General features: G+C 39.8%; 1 protein-coding gene and 3 long non-coding RNA genes across 7 annotated transcripts; 3 read left to right on the forward strand and 1 right to left on the reverse strand.

Annotated features, from left to right (window-relative positions):
- LOC109727345 lies at positions 1,496-1,969 on the forward strand. Its single transcript, XM_020257434.1, has 2 exons — positions 1,496-1,839; positions 1,961-1,969. Exons 1-2 carry the CDS (start codon positions 1,534-1,536, stop codon positions 1,967-1,969), a joined length of 315 nt encoding a protein of 104 aa, XP_020113023.1. The 5' UTR covers positions 1,496-1,533.
- On the reverse strand, positions 2,208-7,956 carry LOC109723445. 4 transcript variants are annotated; one of them, XR_002219679.1, is made up of 6 exons: positions 5,262-7,956; positions 5,092-5,172; positions 4,902-5,013; positions 4,536-4,820; positions 4,382-4,442; positions 2,208-2,574 (listed from the first exon to the last, which is right to left on the reverse strand). It is a non-coding gene; the product is annotated as an uncharacterized LOC109723445 (long non-coding RNA). The 4 variants fall into 4 exon arrangements; XR_002219680.1 differs by having other exon boundaries at positions 5,092-5,175; XR_002219677.1 differs by having other exon boundaries at positions 5,092-7,956.
- LOC109723464 lies at positions 8,988-10,414 on the forward strand. Its single transcript, XR_002219682.1, has 2 exons — positions 8,988-9,090; positions 9,660-10,414. It is a non-coding gene; the product is annotated as an uncharacterized LOC109723464 (long non-coding RNA).
- On the forward strand, positions 11,960-12,425 carry LOC109723460. Its single transcript, XR_002219681.1, has 3 exons — positions 11,960-12,026; positions 12,166-12,237; positions 12,412-12,425. It is a non-coding gene; the product is annotated as an uncharacterized LOC109723460 (long non-coding RNA).

Raw genomic sequence — 20,950 nt, forward strand, 5'->3', positions numbered from 1 at the left:
CTGAACAAAGTAAAACTTTACATCGATGTGCTTTGTTCTCTCATGAAACATCTGATTTTTAAACAAATGAATAGCACTTTGACTATCTGAATAAACAATCGTCGGATCCGAATAAGAAATAAGCTCGATCTCCAAATAAGCCTCTTAGCCAAATAGTTTCCTTCACATGCACCCTCTATCGTAGCAATATATTCCGCCTCAGTTGTAGACAAGGTGATAATAGGTTGTAATAAAGCTTTCCAACTAACTAAACATCCACCAATAGAGAATACATAATCTGAAAGTGATCTTCTCCTATCCAAATTACCTGCAAACTCCGAATCAACATATCCAACCACACCATCCTTACACCTCCCAAACTCCAAACAAGTGCTAGTCGTACCTCGTAAGTATCTCAGAATCCACTTAACAGCCTGCTAATGAGCCTTACCAGGATTTATCATGTATCTGCTAACCATGCTCACTGCGTAGGAGATGTCTGGCAGTGTGTAAACCATGGCGTACATGATGCTCCCGACTGCACTAGAATAGGGAACATGAGACATGTACTCTCGCTCATCATTAGACTATAGTGATAACTCGACAGAAAGTCTGAAACGCACTGCAAAAGGCCTAGTGCTCACCAATTTTGCGTCTGTCATCCCAAAACGCTATATTTCTTCTGTGTTAAATGCAGTAATCCTAACTTTTTGTCCTTCTTAATTTTCATACCAAAGATTTTCTTAGCAACACCTAGATCTTTCATCTCAAACTCACCCTTAAGTAAACCCTTCAATTTATTTATCTCAACTATGTCACTGGAAGTAATTACCATATCATCGATATAGAGCAATATATATATGAAAGATCTTTTATCAAGCTTTCTAAAGTACACGCAACTATCACGCTTGCTTCTGGAATATCCGTGACCTGTCATGAAAGAGTTAAACTGCTTGTACCATTGTCGAGAAGACTGCTTTAAGCCATAAAGTGATTTCTTTAACAGGCAAAAATGGTCCTCATTCCCTTCAGTAATGAATCCCTTCGGTTGTTTTATATAAATTTGCTCCTTAAGTTCTCCATGTAGAAAAGCTGTCACTACAAGATGAAGCAAATTTGGCGGCGACTTTTTCGTGGCGAAAACAATTGTCGCCACGAATGTAGAAGATATGGTGGCGACATAAAAATGTCGCCGCCAATACATAAACAATGGTGGCGACAAATGTTGCCGCCGATACATAAACAATAGTTGCGACAAATATACGTCGCCGCCAATATTTAATAAGTGTCGCCGCGGCGTATTTCCATACATCTCGCCCTTACTTCCCTCCGCCTTTTTGGATCAGAAAATCATCCTTTTTCATCTCCCTCTCAATTTCTCTCTTTCGCCTCCTCTCTCCGCCCCCCCTCTCTCTCTCTCTTCATCTCTCTCTCTCTCTTTCTCTCTCTCTCTCTCTCTCTCTTCGTACGCTCTCATTATCCTCTCTCTCCCTCTTGATCATGCTAAAACCCTAATTTCCAATCAAAACCCCAAAATTTTTCCGCTCTCTAGCCATGGTCGAGCGACGACGGAGGCCTCTGATCCTCGCCTCCACCCGCGCCATCCTCGACTCCGTCGTCAACTCCGCCAAATCCATCGACGCCGCGGAGGACAACAGCGTCCTCCGCCCTCGTAGGTCTCGCTTCATCGACGAAGATGGGGGCTCCGCCTCCGCCTATGCCTCGCTCCGGCTCAAGGCCGGGATCCTCCGCGTCGTTCACGAAGGGGGCGGCGCAAATGAGGAGTTTAACGAGTTGTCGTCCTTCGTAGGAGTCTCCACCGACGTTCTCAGGAGACTGGCGATTACTTCTAGGTCTACGGTAATGATCGCTTCCTTTGATTCAGTTTTTCTGCGAAAAAAAGGGAAAAAAAAAATGCATTTTTGTTGTATTATTTGGGCATTTCAGTAACTTCTCTTTAATTTGAATGCTTTTCTTTTAGTTTGGGTAGGTTTGAATTATTGTTTGTTAAGCTTTTGTGTATTAAAGTTTGCAACTTTGATCAGCCTCTTTCTCCCAGCTTCTGTATAAGAGCATTTAAGTAGAACTGTTACGTAGGACTGCTTATAGAAGAGCTAATGAATTTTTCATAATATCCAACAACAGCTTTTCTCTGCAGTGGAAGTGGAAAGCTTTGAATTTTGTGCTTCTGGTTTTGTGGCGCAGAAAATCACACCAGTTCCCCACAATAGCAAAAGCTTCAAATTTTTTGTTTGCGAAACGGCTGTGTCACGCCCTAGACATCAGCGGAAGCTCACCAGTCGCGTGTACAGACCCGCCGTGTACATCACAATATCAAGTATACACCAGGCGTCTACAATTCATATAGTAAAAGCATTTGATTCTAAACAGGTAATCAGTAACTTAAAATATAAACCTTTACAACCCAAAACCTTATTACTATGTAAAAACAAAGCACATTCTACATGAGCCCAAGATATAATACAAAACTAAACTAGAAAAGTTGGAGTGGTTCCATCTATTTAACATCGAGGAGGTTCTAGCTATCCGCTGACCCCTTGCCAGGAACCCTAGCCTTTCCCGCTGTGGAAGGCTCTGTAAAAACAACAACAAAGAAGGTGAGAGAACTATTAAACAATAGTTTCCAGTGGGTAAGCCGCCGGGAGTGGCAAAGTACACCACTAGGTCAACTGTGGCAAGAGTAAACAGTAGTAAATAAGCAAGTAAATGCGATAAATCAATGAAGCTATTTACTCAAAATAAATATATAAATGCACCAATCCACAGGTTGTAGGTACTCGTTTATCATGATAAGTTCTATCATTCATGTTAGTTGACAATTTAACTAGCCATAAATCAATCAAGGTATTGAAATAAATCAATGAAGCTATTTACTCAAAATAAATATATAAATGCACCAATCCACAGGTTGTAGGTACTCGTTTATCATGATAAGTTCTATCATTCATGTTAGTTGACAATTTAACTAGCCATATGCCCAATGGTATGTAAGATAATTCATTATTGCTGAAATAACTGATGATATCATGGAATTACTTCCTATACCAGTAAAAGTGTAACACATTGTCACTATGTCACTAACGTCAAGATGTCAACTTTCTAGCTTGTTCATCAACGAGTTCACTTGTCATTTAACTACTCGATGTTTAAATCTTGTAAGACCCACCCGAAGGCTGTCTGGCATGAAGACCCACCCGAAGGCTGTCTGGCATGTAGACCCACCCGAAGGGTCTCTGACATGTGCCGCGCCTAATGGCCCGGTGGAAGTTAACACTACCCACGACAATCCATTTTGGCGTTCAAATACGTACATAAGCGAGCAATCTGTCGCTAAGCTACTCCGGAGTGCTGGCTTGGGGGGCGCAACCCCCATAAGCGTGTGCGAAAAAGCACAATGGTATGCAAGCTGTAATTCATGGTACAAGTATCACAACGTCATCATGTCTCTGACATGGAATCTCAACTCGACCCAAGGTCGACACGATAGTACCCAATCATAAGCCACTATCAACAACTTGTTGACATGATTTTACTAATAGTTAGTATAACTTAACCAAATATATACTTTATATTTTTATGACTATACTCACACACGCTCACATAGAATCCTTTCACTACTCTCTATATATACAAGGAAAGTGGTTTACAAGGTCATACTCAATGACTCATTCTAGGTTCATACGACCCATGACACATATTCTAAAATTTCCACATAAGCCACTACTGGGAGTGAATAAATAACATGCAAGTACTTTTGTTTGTCTATATAAGTATACATAATGGTTCTACTAGTCATTCTACTAGAATATATATATATATATTTAACAGAGAACGTTCATGTTACGTCATAATTCCAAGTTTAAGCTAGCTTATCAACACCAATAAGGAAACAGTAATCAACTGGTCACCACCAACATGTAGACATTGTCTAAGATACTTTTACATGGTTCCACAAGAATTTACATATGACCTCATTATGTAAGATAGTCCAAGAGTTCTAGCGTTATGTCTATAACATTGAATAGCATGATTTCATCTCAAGTACGTCACTCACTTGTGGTCCCGTAGAGCTAACGGATACTTTCATGGTTTAATAAACTCTCCCTTTTGAGGAATGTTCTGCTGAACTTGTTGGCACAAATTACCAATATCATGAATACATGGAAATAAAGCAAATGATCTATAGGACATAGATGAATTCAGAATTCTTTCTCTACTACAGAGATATGCTATTATATCCGATATGGTATGCGCATGGATGTCTATCATAATTCCTTCTAATATACAGATGTTCACCTAAGCATGTAATGATTTCAACTCATAACATTATGTCAAAGGAGACGTAGAGGGAATTCACCCATTTCGGTGAGGTCCGACCCACCTATTAATCGACAACTCTTGTCGTACTCACACTCGTAGGAAATCCAAAGCCTTTAAGTCCCCTAACATCGAATCAAAAATCAGTTAAGGGCTGAGTTCATATTCCAGTAGCAAAACTTATATAAACATGCATGCCATAGGGACTAAATTCTCACCTATGTTTAGTTTGAAACTAAACCTCTGCTTCAATTCAAATTGAAGCACCTCAAGATCAGCTCAAATCAGCTCTAAAAAGTCTCAATACTCAGTTCGAGATGGTCCCAAAACTTGCTGCGAACTCATTATAAAAACTGCATTGTAGCTCTTATCAAAACATCCAAATTCGGCAAGATTCTCACCTTGTACACTGCTATAGCTTGAATCCCTGTTTCGGTTTAGGTTAAAGCACCAAGTTTAACCTTCGAAAGTTCTTAAAAGTCAGCCGAGATCACTCCATCAAGCTGCTACAAACCTACTGCGAATTAGTCTTAAAACAGTTTAAATACTCTTATGAACCCATTTAATATAAGCTAAAATCTCACTTAGGAGTATCCAAACTTGAATTTCTCTTCAATTCAGGTTGGAACACCTCAAAATCGATCTTCCAAAGTTCACAATTCGCAGCCAAAGGGATTCAATAACTCGCTGCAATTCCTGCAGCGAACATACATCACAAACCTCTTTGTAACTATTATCAACATATTGAAACTACAAAGGAATTAAATTACTCACCTTACACAGCTCCAACTCAGGTTGGAGCACATCAAAACCAGCTCACAAAGGGTCACCAAAATACAATTAAAAGTCCACATACTGCTGTAAGCAATTCCCAAAAGTGTCACTACTACTACCACTAATACTATTACTATAGTATCAAACTAGAGAGGGTAGTAGTTAATCACCGTCCAACAAATCAACTCAGCTTTTCATGCTCTTAGAGATGATAAATCACCACCGAACTTCCTTCTATTGCTGCTGGAAGCATCCCCCAAACCAGCTGGTATTAAAGAAACCAAAAAAAACCCTTCTTCTTCCTTGAGAGAAGTTGAATCTTGAGAGAAGTTGAACCCTTCACTTTACCAAGTTTCCACTCAGTTCACTGCTGCACTAGAGCTGCGAAATACGTCCAAAAACCCTTCTTCTTCCTTCAACAACAGCTCCCAAGCACTCCCCAATCAGCTAGTATCAAGCAAGGAGAAGAAATCAAGCTTAACCATTGTTTTCCTCATAGAGAGAGGAAAATTCTAGAGAGAGAAAGAGAGAGAAGGGTAAAACTCTGTTTCCCAGAGCTTAGATAGGATAAGTATCAGTTAGGGTCAAGCTGGGGTGGATAGGAACAAAGCTAGAGGAGGATAAGGTCAAAACAGCCCTCTGCCACGCAACTACTTGTACCAGTACAGGCACTCATTTGTACCGGTACACAATGCATAATATGCCAAATTCCGCAGTAGCAATGCACTTTCTCACTTTCTGCATTCCGATCACACTCAAACTTATCCACCAACTTCTCTATACCCTTTAGAAAATGTAGAATGGTTCCAATTATTATTCCCGCACTCGAACTTCACAATTGACCAAATTCAGAACATTACAGTTAAATAGCGCATTTGCGATGCACTTTTCCACTTCCAGCTAATCGTTTACTTCAGTAATTTGCTGAAAATCTCTCGGCAATCCTTCAAAATCATAGGATAGTTCTAAATTCTATTCCATCACTCGAACTTCGTAATTTGTCAAAGTTCAGTATATTACAGGCTGGTTCAGCATATCGAAAAATTATTGCTTTTATAAATGCCCTTTTGTCCGATATCGATTCCGATATCCCTCAATTTGCTAGTTTTTTAGTATGGAATTTTTTACGATTCATCGTAGTTTAATAAATTGCTGACTCTCATTATGACACATTGACAGATTTGGCTTTGAATGAGTACTTCAAAGTTGATAGATTTCTGGCTAGAGGAGATGTCTTTTTTGTTCGTAAAAATTGGAATTGCAGTTCAGAGTTGTGTCTAGTTTGCAATGAAAAGAATGCCAATGGGCTTTCCAGTAACATAATCTACTTCAAGCTAATGTTCTTAAATATCATCCTTCAGTAAAAAAGCATTTGGCATTTACTTCAAATTCAACGTGAATCCTGAGTAATCACAGTTTGAGCTTCCATTATTTCGTTAGGTAACTGCTATTGAGCCAGCAAATGAACCCATTCTTCGGGTTAACCGTAATCAAACGGCACTTGTTCTTGGTCGAGGTGCAGCTTCTGCAATCCCATCTTATAACTTTGTTAGCAATTCCAATGTACCAATGCCCTTGCAAGGAGCACAGTGAAGTTTTTGGCATCTATTCTTGCACCCATATTATGCCCTTCTAGCCTATCATCAAAATTCAGGGTTTCTGTTTTATTTTATGGTCCCTCAGGTGGCTTCATGTTCACTTTTTTTTGGCTTTTTGATTGACCACATTTGGTATTCACTAGTCAAATATAACTCTGAATTAAACTTAAGCATGGTAAACACAGGGTGTGGTAAACGAACTGTTGTTAGATATGTTGCGCACCATCTTGGCTTGCATGTTGTGGAATATAACTGTCATGACATAATGGATTCCTCAGAGAGAAGGCTATGTGCTGTACTGTCGAGTACATTCAAAGCTGCTCTAGCATGTAATGTGATTGTTAACTTCACCCAATAAATTATGGTGATTTCTTTTGATATGTACTGCTTTTTTTTTTTTTGTTTAAGTGTGATTAATCACCTCTTCTTGTAGTTCTACTTTTACCCCTTGAAAATGTTGTCAGATAGCATTTCATTTTTTCTTTTCCTGTCTACTGGGCATGGCAACTCTCATAAAGTGACTCTTTATACTAATTTAGTTTTGCGTAGGTATTCGCCTTGTATACTTTTGCTTCGCCACTTTGATGTGTTTGCAAATCTCTCTTCTAATGAAGGTTCACCATCTGATCAAGCTGGCATAACATCAGAAGTTGCATCAGTTATTAGAGAGTTCTCCAACCCACTGCCTGAAGATGATGAATCCTATCCAGCAAAAAATGCAAATGGTGGCCTAGTAAGAATTTTCTCCTAGTATTCTTCATACATTTGCAATTTTTGTACGGACTTTTATATTAGTATCTTTGCATAATCATCAATTAGATACATTTATCTTTCTATTCTATGAGTTTTCATATTATTGCTTGATAGTATACTATATCAGATAAAACTATGGGTTGCAGAGTATTAATGATGAGTTTATACTTGACTTGGTTGCTGATGCCGGGGCATCATTTGTACAAAGAGTTCTTATTCAGGGTGATATAGTTGAAAAAAGAGGAAGTCCTGATGTAACCACCGAGATCTCGGTGAAATATTGTGGACTTTAGCCTAATTGACTAAAGTACTCGAAGGGATTGGTTGGACGCGATCCATTAACGTTCCAACACTGTTAGTAGGGTTAAAAAATAAGCTCTAAATGAGTTGGAAGGGTTTTGGCATCGAACGACGCGAAATAGAGCGAAATCGAAGTCAAAAATGACTTTCTGGATGTCTTGTACCGGTACAAAACCAATGGTTGTACCGGTACAACCAGCGAAGCATTTGGCTAGGAGCTGCCAGGCCTTGTACCGGTACAAGGGGCCTTGTACCGGTACAAGTGGTTACGCAAGCAATCCAGGGGTTAATCCAAAGATGTTCCAGTTAAACGGAATCTTTGTTGGCCACCGTTTTCGGGGTTAAAAACCACGGGATTGTTGTGGTTCTAGTTTAGAGAACCCTAACTAGAGTATCGATTCGTATTAGCTCGAATCTTAGTGGGTTCTTCAAGAGATTTGAACGAAGGTAGAGTAATCTTAGTAGGGATCCCGTAAATTTTGTTTGAGATCCCAAGGTGGTAATCTCGTGAAACTCCTTGTGAACTTAAAGTACACAAGAGAACGGATTACGTTCCAAGATTTTGAACATCCCTCTAGTTTTGGTTCTAGATCCCAAGTTTTGGGTTTGGGATTGGGATCCAAACGTAGTTACCACGTTAGATACCAAGTTTCGAAGTTATACTCGATCTGGTAGAAAAGGTTGAGTTTACCCAAGGTAAACTTGGTGAGTTTTCGTTGGTTTTTAGGATTTGGGATCTTTACGGTAAAATCCCAATCTCGAATGGAGATTTTCTCGAGGTTACCGAGTTCCTTCTACTTCCTCTCCTACTTCTAGAGGAAGATCTAGAAGAAGAGGTAGAAGAGGTTGAAGAAGAAGAGAAAAAAAAGAAGAGAAAAAGAAAAGAAGAACGTGCCAATCTCTCTCTCTCCCTACATTCTCTCCCTCTCTCTCCGTCACTTTACCCTCCCCTTTACCGAATCTCCCCACACAATTGGGAGATTACATTGTTTTAGGGCTTTCGGGGGAGGTAAAAGACAAAAAGGTTTCGTCTGGACGACGAAGCCCGAGGAACATGGCCATGTGCCAAANCTATCTCTTGCTTTACTTCCGCTTTTGTTGTAGACGCCTTATATGTGTAGACATATGGCGGGTCTGGGCACGCTACCGGGAGGGCCTCCGCCGGTCCCGGGGCGTGACACTCTCTCTCCCTCTCTTACATCCCTCTCTCTCTCTAACCGTGCAAGAAGAAAAGAGAAAGAGAAGAAGAAAAAGGGAAGAAGAAGTTGGAGAAGATGGAGAAGAAGATCTAGAAGGAGATCTTCATCCTCTCCTTCATCTTCCTTGAGCCATTGGAGCTCTTTTAGAGGTAAGCTCTAACCCTAAAATGGCATTTCTAGGGTTTAGGGTTTTTGGTTGCTTTTGAGTGGTTCAAATGGAACCCATTTGAGTTGGAGAAGATGGTTCTAGCTCATATTGAAGCTTTGAACCATGGATTGCACCATTGATGCAAACCTAGGGTTAGGGTTTGGGTTTTGAACCCTAGATCTTGGTTTTGATCTCCCTACAAGTTTTAGAACCTTGCATTAGGCAAGAGAACACATGAAATTCAAGTGTTCCTCAAAGTGCTCTAATGGTGGAACCCTAGAGTTTGTTTTAAATGCCCTAGGGATGATTCTAATGAGATGGAAGCAAGTTTAGAGAACTTCTTGGGTGATTCTAAGCTCGATTATGCTTAGCTATGAGATCAATCCCAAGAGATTTGATCTTGGTGTTGTTAGGGCACCAAAAATTGGGGCTTTTGTCACCGGTTGTTTCTAAGGCAAATTGACCTTGTAGAAACCTAATTGGGGACCTAACGAACGCATTGGTACGCTCGGTTCGGCAATCCGATGGGCGTACGCGAAGTTATTGACGAAACGGTCGATTTTGGTACAGATAGCCGCAGCACGCGGAATAAAGGTCTAAAAATCATGAGATCGGAACCGGAGCACCTTGGAGTCAAGGAATAAACTCCGGAGAAGACGGATCGCAGTTCGGAGGTCGTTTGCTAAGTCGCGCAAGAGTTCGGGCCAAACCGGGCAACGGTTGCCGCGGGAGGCCGATTGCAAGTGTCGACAAGCAATCGGAGCGCGAGTTAAGGTGGGTTGGTTTACCGAAGCGACTAGGTCGCCTTTATGTCTAAGCGAATTAAGAATTCGTGTTGATGCATCTAAGTGTTAAACAATGCATGTTAATGATGTAATGCTAAAGTAGATGCATATAAAAGACTATACATATAAGCATGTAAACTAGAAGGATGCATGTAAATATGATGCATAGATGAAATGCATGTTGAGTACATAAGTTAAGATGAGATATAAAATGCATGATGAACAAGTTATATAATGCTACATAATTACATGAATGCATGTGAGCATAATGGATAGAATGCATGTTGACATTGTGAGATTAAATGTGCATTAAAACTAGGTTGATAACCCTAGAATGATTAAAGTAAATGATGCTATGCTAAAGTATAGATGATAAGCATGATGCGAAAACAATAAATGCAAGTACATGTTGAGAATGCTAAGTAAGGAATATATATAGGTGGACATGAATAAACCTATAGATCGAATGGCATTTAACCTAGAGTTTTGAACGTAGGTTAAATAAGAATGATGCTAAACCTAATGTAAAGAACATAGGTTGTGAATGAAGAGTGCTTAACCTAGAGTCAAGGGAATCTAGGTTGGAAAAGAATGATGATCCTAGTGTAATAAACCTAGGCTAAGAATGTGAAAGCAATAAACCTAAAGTAATAACTTAGGTTGTGTAAAGGATGATGAACCTAGAGTCAATTGGACCTAGGAGATAAAGGCTTAGACCTAGAGAGGTCAGTTCCATAGGGTTAATACCAACCCTTAGTTAATGTGATATGGATTCCGGAATCCCAATGCTTGCTGATACACCCAAAGGGGTGTCGGGTGTGTGCGACGATTTCGCCGCCCAGGGGCTAGAGAACCATTGTCGTGGCGTGTGTGCGACGATTTCGCCGCCGGATGGTTAGCCAGTTTGTGGATCCTACCGCCTGTTGACTGAACCACTGTCGTGGCATGTGTGCGACGATTTCGCCGCCGGGTGACTAAGTCATGAACCTAGGCCGTTGTTGGGTGAGGTGCGATTCGTTCGCCGCCAGACGGCTAGGACAGGAGTACGGTGAGCTGTTGCCAGCTAGGGTGCATGTGAGAGTTCCTTCACCTCGAGCTAGGCAGTGCGCGGACTATCCGCGATTGATTGACTCTAGACTGAGTCGGGTGGCTTGTTGGCTAAGGTAAAGCGACCTTAGAGTAGAATGCCAAAGGCTAAGATATAGCATGGTTCTAGAATGTTAAGAATAAAGAAGAGCTAAAGAATAAAGAACAAGTAAAGAAAAGCTACGAGTAAAGAATAGCTAATAGCTAAAGAAAGTCATTAAATGGCAAAGAGTAAAGAATGATTAAGAACATAAGTAGTGTTAAAGTAACCTACTTGCATGATTCTAGATATTGCATATTGCATTTCGTGAGGCATGACATGTATTTCAATTGAATATATATCTGTTGTATATTGTTGATCTAACATGTTGCAGTGCCTCGTTAGACCTGTTGGCTGAGCTTGTTCTCTTGGGTGGCTAAACCCACTGAGGACTATGGACAATAGTCTCACCCCCGTGTTGCTGTTTTGGGGGTACAGGTACACACGTGTGCGGCGCGGCGGCGCAAGGCGAGGACGTAGTTCTGCAGATAGAGTCCTACCCAAAGACTGAGATAGCCGTACCCGAGTTGGTGGTCTAGCTTGGGAGGTTAAAGACAAACTTTATCCAGATGTATCAAATTGTAATAAGTAATGATGTGCTAATTATGATTGTATTTGGAAGTTGATTGTAAAAGAAAAGTTATGGTGTAAAATGCATTTAAGTTGAATGCTGTAATAACTTATGCTGTAAAATGCATTTAAGTCTATGTTTTTGATACTTCCTTATGCAATCTGTGAGTGAATACTGTTCCTGTTTGGAACCTCTCGTATTGTATTGATTGCTACGCCTAGGACGTACAGGGGAAACTCTGTCTGTTCGGCGGTCTGTCGGCGGCGCCGCGACCCGGCCAAATTGGCTGGTGGTCGTGGGTCGTGACACCTGAGATTAGTAGTACAAGCTCTATGCCCATTTAAGATAACAATGGTGTTGATAAGTATGAAAGCAAGCACTTAGGTAGGGAAGATTTTTCAAGAGCTTTGGAACGATCAAAGAAAAGAAATGCTTCTGCACTCGGTACCCCAAAAGTATGGCCTTTCTTTCTTTTTCATTTTTTTTTTGAGTTATTTTATGGAAGCATGTTGCTGATAGTGTCTATATTTTATTTTGTGTAAGTATAATATTGGTTTTGTTTGACTATAACGCTTATTATTATCTGTGGTTTAGGTGCCTAATGTGAAATGGGAAGATGTTGGTAGACTCGAAGAAGTGAAGAAATCGATTTTGGATACAGTTCAGGTAGTACTAGACCAGCAAACTGCAAAATGCTCTCCTTTTCAATTCAATTTACATGTCCACTTAACTCTTGATTATTGCCTCGAAAAGATGCTGGTCTTCCATTATACGCTTGAAGAAGTTCATACTACAGCAGCTCTTATTTTGTTAATATCTCTTAATTGCGTGATGTTTCAGTTGCCTCTCATGCATGTATGTGTGTATATGCTATGGAATTAATAAAACTTACTAGATGGTTCAAATAGGATCATATATATTTGATATTTTATAGGTTTTTATATGCTTGTATTCTAAAGTATGTTTACTATGGATTAAGTAGCTAGATTTAGGATCATATTTATTTGCAATCAAATATATCTGCAATCAAATAGATTTAGGATATTTGATATTAAACATATGGATTTAGGACCATATATATTTGCAATCAAATAGGATCATATATATTTGATATTTTATTAGGCCTTTGTCCAATTCATGAGCTTTTATGATATATATCTACTTCTCAAATACTTCTTGGCAACAAATTTTTTATTCATAGGGTCTATACATCTTAGAATTGTTCGAACCCTACTTTACCATTATTATGATTCATCTGCTCTATCGTGATGGCTGGTAGAAGAGCCTTAAATTACTCCCTCCTACATGATCATATATGACTTTTAGAAATTCGAATCACCAACTAAGATTGAAATGACATGTAAGAAGATAATCATCTGTAACCTCAGAATAAAATAGTTGGGTTAATTGAAGTAGAAACAAGTTGTAAGAATCATATGGTGCTTTTTAATTTTATTAGGGAAAATAAAGTTTTAAAGTTACTCAGTTTCTTTGTTACTGTTAATGCTGACTATTTAGTTACATGAACTGAATTAATGTGATCGGTTTCTGTTTGTTATATAATTCATAGCCAACATTGTTATCTATGTATTTGGCCTTTTTATTCTTATATTGTTTCCGTCATCAATTAAGGGTCAGCAAATGTTGAAAAGCTAATTTTTCTTTATTTTTTTTTGCATATTTATAAGAGGTGTGACGACAAATATTTTGGCAATATTTTGGCAACGTATTAAATCAAGTTTAAGAATTTAGACATATTTTGATAAATTTACATTTGATATCATGTGGAAATGGCAAAAGCACTATTATTGCGTTTTGTTTTTTGGATGTGTTGGGTGATCGTAAGGTGGGAGTGATACTCTAACATAGTTCTTGTGAGACAATCTAAGTTTCTTATTTACTTTATAGGATTATTTGTGCTCTTCTTAACATTTAAAATTTGATTCAGTTTTGTTTATTTGTGTGGATTTTATGATCAAATACTTTATAGAGATTCAACTAGATTTAATATATATTGGTTCTGAGATGTTTGAGCTATGCTTGGGTTTAATTTGGTTTCGAGAGGATTAAATTAAAATTAAAAGTTAAAATTTAAAAAGGAGAGTAATTGAAATTTTTATAACAATAGGTTATATTTTACCAATTTATACTAAATCAATAATATCTATTACCACCATTTTTTAAAAAAAAAAATTAATTTTCGATCAGAAAATAGGTGGCGACTATAGTCGCCACCATAAAAACTAGACATAAAATATGTAATGCACTGGACCTTTGCAAATTGCGAGATTCGAGTGTTTGATTTATGTTCCGAGATTTTCCACTTTATCTAGAGGGTCGTAGACAGTGTTCCAACCCATGGCTCGCATCCCGAGAATTGAGGATTAAAACTTAGCACCAAAACCTCAAAAATGCAGATTTTGGATTGCTCTCGAATTTGGCTCTGCAGGGCAGAGTACCGGTACTGCATCGGGCTGGTATCGGTACTCTGTGCATTTTCCTGCCCGGCCGAGGCTCTGGTTGGCTGTTTGGCTGACTTGGTACCGGTACTCTTGCCCAATGTCATCGGTACACAACGCAGTTTGCAGACTGCTTGTTGTTGAGGGGTGTTTTTGGTTTTGTTACAACTCTATATAGCACCCACGCCCCCTCTTGTGTTCCCTGAGCTTGGGAACAGAGGAGATCAAGGTAGGGAGCCTCTCCACTTTCTCTCTTTGATCTTCTTTCATTTTGTTTGGATTTTGATTAATCTCCTCTTTAGCTCCTTTTTGGCATCTTGGTGACATTTCCACCATGGGAGAAATCTTGGAGCTTGGAGTAGAGCTTGTTGGAAGAGAGATCTTCAACCCTAGCTTATTTCAAGCCTAGTTGGGAGCTTCTAAAGAGGGTAGTAGCATGTGTCCCTCATTTAATCCATGTTTTGCTGGATTTTTTATGATGAAAAACTAGAAATGAGAAATCTAGGGTTTAACCAACACTAAGGTGAGTTTTGCCCCTTTCTTGGGTTGGTTAAAGATGAACACTTTGGGTGTTCGTTTGTTTTGTCTAACCCTCTTAGAATTTTTTTAGGGAGCTAGGAGACTTGTGGGCACTTTCGTTTGCGCAAACGAAAGGGTAGCAAGGAGCTCTTGGTAGGTTTGACCTTACTGAAATGGGTGAACTCACCCTATGTTATTCTCTTTATTGTAAAATAGAAATTCATGCATATTCATGCTAGATAGAGCATATAAGAATTTTAGAATGCTTAAGATACATGTGTTATGTTTCATAAAAATTATCTCTATGTAGTAGAGAGAGATATGTGTATTGTTAGCATGCATGAGAATAGCATTCTATTATATGGTTTGGAATCATGTTTCTTGCAATGAAAATGACTAGAATAACATGCTCTTTGATGTAGAATTCATGTTTGACATAGTGGACAAAAATGCCATAAAGAGGCATTCAACCTAGTAAATGGTTAAACTGCTACATGATGACATAGCGATAGGCCATTGGGTCATTAGCTTAAATATCATGTTTTAGACATGATCACATAGTGATAGGCTATTGGGACACTAGCTCTTATACCATATTTTAGATATGACGACATTGGACTTGAGACGGACATTTACGCTTGCTTGCCATTGTGCTCATTCGCACAGGGGGGTCGCTCCCCACAAGCCGGCACTCCGGAGATAGCCATCGCAATATAAGCTCGCCCGTGAGGGATTGGGCGCCGAAATGGGATGCCGTGGGGCAGCCTCATTCTTAGGGTGGAAATGTTGACTACTATGGGGCCATTAGGCACAACACAAGCCGGACTACCCTTGTGTATGTCCTGCATGATTGGAACAATATTGAACCAAATTGCAAAGTGGACATTAGACAAATTAGTAAATTTTACTAGTTGTACTTGTGAGCATCATATTGATCATACTTATGCATATTCATATTAGAATAGCATCTATACTTGTGGAAATCCATGCTAAGTAGAGGCATAGTAGTTTTACAAGCTTTATTCATGTTTAATATACATGTTGTACATTTTATTTAAATGTTAGAACATACTACTTATGCTTCCATCACCTAGTGGTGTATTTCGCTGAGATCAGCGGCTTACCCACTGGGAACTATTGATTATAGTTCTCACACCACCTGTTTTATTGTTTTTGTTTCAGAGCCTTCCACTCTGGGTGAGGCTAGGGACCACGGCAAGGGCGTCGCCACTAGCTAGATAGTGAGGAGATTTGCTATTAGGTGGTTCATCTCTCTATTTTTGTATATTTGTAGAGAGTGAGAGTTTTGTACCTATGTGTAGAGATCACCATTTTTTGTACCTCTAGCACTTGTATTTGGGGTTATTTTATTGTACTACTTTATGGTTTTATACTTGGATTAGTTCTTTCATTTATCCTACTTGTCATTAGAACTTAGATTTTGTATGCTCTGATATCTCTAGATGCTAGTACTTGTTGTCTATTTATTGCTTATTGTGGATGCCTTTTATGTTATAGGCATATGGCTGGTCTGGACACGTACCGGGCGGGCTTCCGCTGGGTCCTGGGGCGTGACAAAATATCTATTTTATATTGCGCAAAAGATGATAACAACAGGTGTGAACTATACTTAGGTGGTCACTGTCTAAGGCGCGCAATACCGTTACCGCGATCCTCGATCGGCTCGCTCGACCCCGACTCTATAAAAATAGTGGGGTGAGAACTACAAAAAAGTTCCCTGTGGGTTCGGCCGTCGACCGCGCCGACTTTCCCACTAGGTCTAAATCAGGCATAAGTAGAAGAATAAAGCAGATAGATAGGTAACCATGCTAAACAAATGCAACTATTATGTCTGAACAAGATACTATCAATATAAGATGCTCATGATGCATGCCAATTCCATTTCCAATATCCAATTCTCTTGGCTAATCCGCAGGTTTCGCCACCAAAAACAACTCACCAACTCAAATCCTTACTATCGGTGAGAAACCCCTACAACTTGACGGGACCGTCCTCTGGGGATTCTCCAATCCACAGTGATGACTACTCCGGAGCTCATCGCTCAAGGGGAAGTGACCGCCCTCAAGCCAAAACTTACAGGTGAGTATGACCCAATCCTCAACTATGAGGATGCCATGTTCAATCCAATCCTTAACTATAAGGATGCCATGCTCGCTAATCCACAACTATGAGGATGCCATGCTCAATCCAATCCTTAACTATAAGGATGCCATGTTCACAATGTCACAACACACTATGTGTTCTATTCTCTAGCATTCATTACGCTTACAAACGCCACAAGGTGCTATTTCACTCACTTGTCACAATGTCACCATGTTCTTTGCCTTAACTAGGTTCATATCTCAATTCATACATGTATAGGGTTCACAATTGCTCAATATTTCATTCTCAACTCATATGCATCTTTAAACTAAAAGCATGCAAGGGATATATACACATATACATTCTCATTAACCCTACAATGCATGAATCCTAATACATACACATATATGCTCAATGGGTGACATTTAGACATAAAAAGAGGTTTAATGATTTCGGATAGCACCACCCATCTTGCAGGGTCGTTAAGGTGCTAGAATCCAATTTCTAGAATTTATGGTCGCCAATCGCCCTCAAACCTCACCAAACGAAGCCGAAACATGATTTTTCTTCAATATTTTGGTGTAGACTCGTCGGATCTTCGAACCGAGCCTCTCAACGCATCGATTTTCTCACCGAGTTGGGCTACAAGAGATCAAACCTTAGTTAGATCTCATAACTAGCAAAACCCCAAATTGACCCCTAGGGTTTCCATAATTGCCCATTACTCACTAATTCATGGAAACTCATGAACCAATCTATCATAGTAGCCTTTAAACACAACTACTAGAAGTGATTAACTCAAAACCCTAGCTAATACCATAAGAACTCACCTTGAGTTCAAGTTATTTCCTCAACTTCAAGTTCTCTCCTCAACTTCTTGCACAAGTGCTAACTCCACCCTCCAAGAAGCCTTCTTCCCCACCAAGCCCCCTCTTGGAGCAACCCCAGTGTAACATATTGAAACCTCGAGAACGATTATCGAACTTTAGCCAAATTGACTAAAGTATGCGAAAGAGATGGATGGACAAGTTGCGTTTAGCATTCCAACAATGTTGGAAGGGTTAAATGAGTTTAAGAAGGGCTAGAAGAGTTTTAGCATCAAACGACGCGAAACTGAAAATTCTGGAGCATGTGTTATCGGTTTAACACCACGGGTGTACCGGTACAACATTGCAGGCCGAGAGGAAATTGTTCTCGGGTTTGAGAAAATCTAAAAGTGTATCGGTACAAAATATTTTGTACAGGTACAAAAGCTACGAACCCGAGAGGGCTGCTCTCGGGTTGGCCTCTGCGGAGAAAGTGTACCGGTGACAGAATCCCGTGTACCGGTATACTTTGGTCTTGCAGCAACTTTGAAGTCTACTGCAAATGCAATGTTTGGGAGGGCCTAGTTGCAAATGTTACAACATGTTAATACCCCAACACCCCTTTTCTTCACAGCAAACACCCCAACTCTCTCCCCCTCTCAGTCCTCTCTTTTTCTTTCTATAGATCTTGCTCTAGGGCGAGAAGAAGACATTGAAGGAGATTTTGGTGGTCTAGAAGGTCAAGAAGCTCTCCTACAAGGTGGAACTTGGGAGGAGTTTGGGCTAAGGTGAGTTTTAGTGTAAAGCCCATCTAGGGTTTGGATTTCACCCTAGGTTTTGGGAGTTTTGAGTTTGTTTCTAGCTTTAGAAACCTTTTTGAGGCTTGAGCACCATGAAAACTATGGAAACTCAAGGTCCTCTCATGGTGAAAACCTAGGGTTTAAAGTAGATGCCCTAGGAATGGTCCAAATGACTTAAAAATGGTATTAGAATACTTCTTAGTTGATTCTAAGCTAGATTTTGTTTATAAATAAGATCAATCTAGGAGAAAAACCCTATATGACATTGTCAGAGCATAGAATTTTGGGCTTTTGCCCTAGGGTGTTTTCGAGGTAAATTGACCTCTTGGAAACTTAATTGGGGGTATTCCCGATGCGTGGGACAACTCCGTTCGTTGAAACGAAAAGACTAGATATGAGTTTGTAGTATAAAGCCTAATTTGGCTCTAAAATTGTTGTAGATCGCCGTAGCACGCGGGATCGGAGTTCGTAGAGCACAATAGTCGAACTACAACCCTTCTACAATTATTCGAGGTGGGGGGTGCATTCCGGAATCGTTGGATTCCCTTCTATGTCTATGTCACATTTTATTGAGCATATATATGTATAGTACTATTCATGCTTGATAGGGTAGTTGGCATGTGATTAGTGGTTAGAATTTCAATATTATGTTTCTAATGTAGATAAACATAGTGATTGAACATGAACCATAAGAGACATGAATGTTGGACCCTATACTTGTATGAATGTGAGACCCGGACTATGATAATAGTAAACAAAGGTGACATTGACAATAGAGACAAGATTGGCATCGAGACAAGAATAGTTAAACAAGGTTTAACCAAGAGTGGTAAGTATGATAAGGTAGGAACCTATCATTGTTAAAGTGGCATTTTGGCTAGTGGCTATGTAACATATTGAAACCTCGAAGGAAATTATCGAACTTTAGCCAAATTGGCTAAAGTGCGCGAAAGAATTAGTTGGACAAGTTTCAATTAGCATTCCAACTATGTTGGAAAGGTTAAGAATGAGTTAAGAGGTGTTAAAAAGGTTTTAGCATCGAATGACGCGAGACAGAATCGAAAACGACGCAAAATTGCATTCTGAAGCAAAGTGTACCGGTACAACCATCGAGTTGTCACCGGTACAGCATTGCAGGCCGAGAGGGAGAAGCTCTCGGGTTTGAAAAATTTTGCCTGTGTTATCGGTGACAACCCTGGTGTGTACCAGTACACTTTGGACAAACCTGCGAGAATTGCTCTAGGGTTTGGTCTCTGCGTAATCGTGTTACCGGTGACAGCATCCCGTGTACCGGTACACTTTGGTCTGGAAGCAAGGAAATGACCTGTTGCAAATAAGATTTTTGGGGGGCTTTGTTGCAATTGCTACAACATGTAATATACCCAACCCCTCTCCCCTTCACAGCAAACACTCCGAACTCTCTCCTTGTCTTATTTCTCTCTTTCTCTCTCTAGAAAGCTTGGCCTAGGGCTTGGAGAAGGTGGAGAGGAAGACTTTGAAGAGGATTTTGGAGGCTTTGATGGTTCTAGGGCTCTCCAACAAGAAGGATCTTGGGTGAGCTCGTGGCTAAGGTAAGTCTTGTGCATGAACTCCTCTAGGGTTAGGATTTAAACCTTAGATTTTGGAGTTTTGGTCTCTTTAGAGGCTTTAGAAGCATGCTAGAGCCTTGAACACCAGGAAAACATGGTTTTCTTGGAACCCTCTCATAGTGGATTATTAGAATCCAAAGTAGATGCCCTAGAAATGGTCTAAATGGCTTAGTGATGGTATTAGAGAGCTTCCTAGGTGATTCTAAGTTATCATTTGCTTAGAGATGAGATCAATCTAGAAGAAAAACATATATGACATTGTTAGGGCATGAATTTTGGGGCTTTTGCCTCCGATCGTTTCGGAGGCAAATTGACCTCTTGGAAATCTAATTTGGGGTATTCCCGACGCGTGGGACAACTCCGTTTAACGTTACGAAAAGTCTAGATATGAGATCTTATATATAGGGCCTAATTTTGCTTTATTTTTGGGTTTAGGTCGCGGGATAGGCGTCCTAAAATCACGAGAGTCGAACTACAACCCTTCTACAATATACAAGGTGGGGGGTGCACGTCGGAATCATCGGATTTTCCTTTATGTCTATTTCACCTTTTATTAAGCATATTAATGTATAGTCATTCATGCATAATAGGGTTAAATTACATGGGAATTTTGGTTTGATTTCATTTACATGCTTCTAACGTAGTTGAACATAGAGAATGATAGAACCATAATGGACGTGTATGGTAGAACCCTAAAGTGTATGAATGTGAGACTTGGATTCGGACAATAGTAAATAAAGATAACATTGACAATAGAGACATGATTGGCATTGAGAAATTGGTTGTTAAACATAGTTTAACCATAGTGATATTGTGACAGGGATGACTTGGAAAGTAGTATGATCAAATAGGTAGAAACCTATTATGACAATGACATTGTGACTAGTGGCTATGTATCCTCAAGTTGAGGATTGGATCGATACTCATATTAACTAGGCTTGAGGGAGGTAGCTCCCCCTCAAGCGGTGTACTCCGGAGTGTAGACACCACGGGGAAAGTACCCCGTTGACGAACCCTCGGGTGGTTGAGCCTAAAGCCTCCCCCGGTAGACGGAAATTATGATGGTGAGTTTTGGGATTAACAATTATTGACCGGTTCAATTG

Source organism: Ananas comosus, linkage group 2 (assembly GCF_001540865.1).
Source record: "Ananas comosus cultivar F153 linkage group 2, ASM154086v1, whole genome shotgun sequence".
Taxonomy (NCBI): Eukaryota; Viridiplantae; Streptophyta; class Magnoliopsida; order Poales; family Bromeliaceae; genus Ananas; species Ananas comosus.

Coding starts and splice junctions, on each gene's coding strand:
- LOC109727345 (XM_020257434.1), top strand. CDS start 1,534: ATGGTCGAGCGACGACGGAGGCCTCTGATCCTCGCCTCCACCCGCGCC.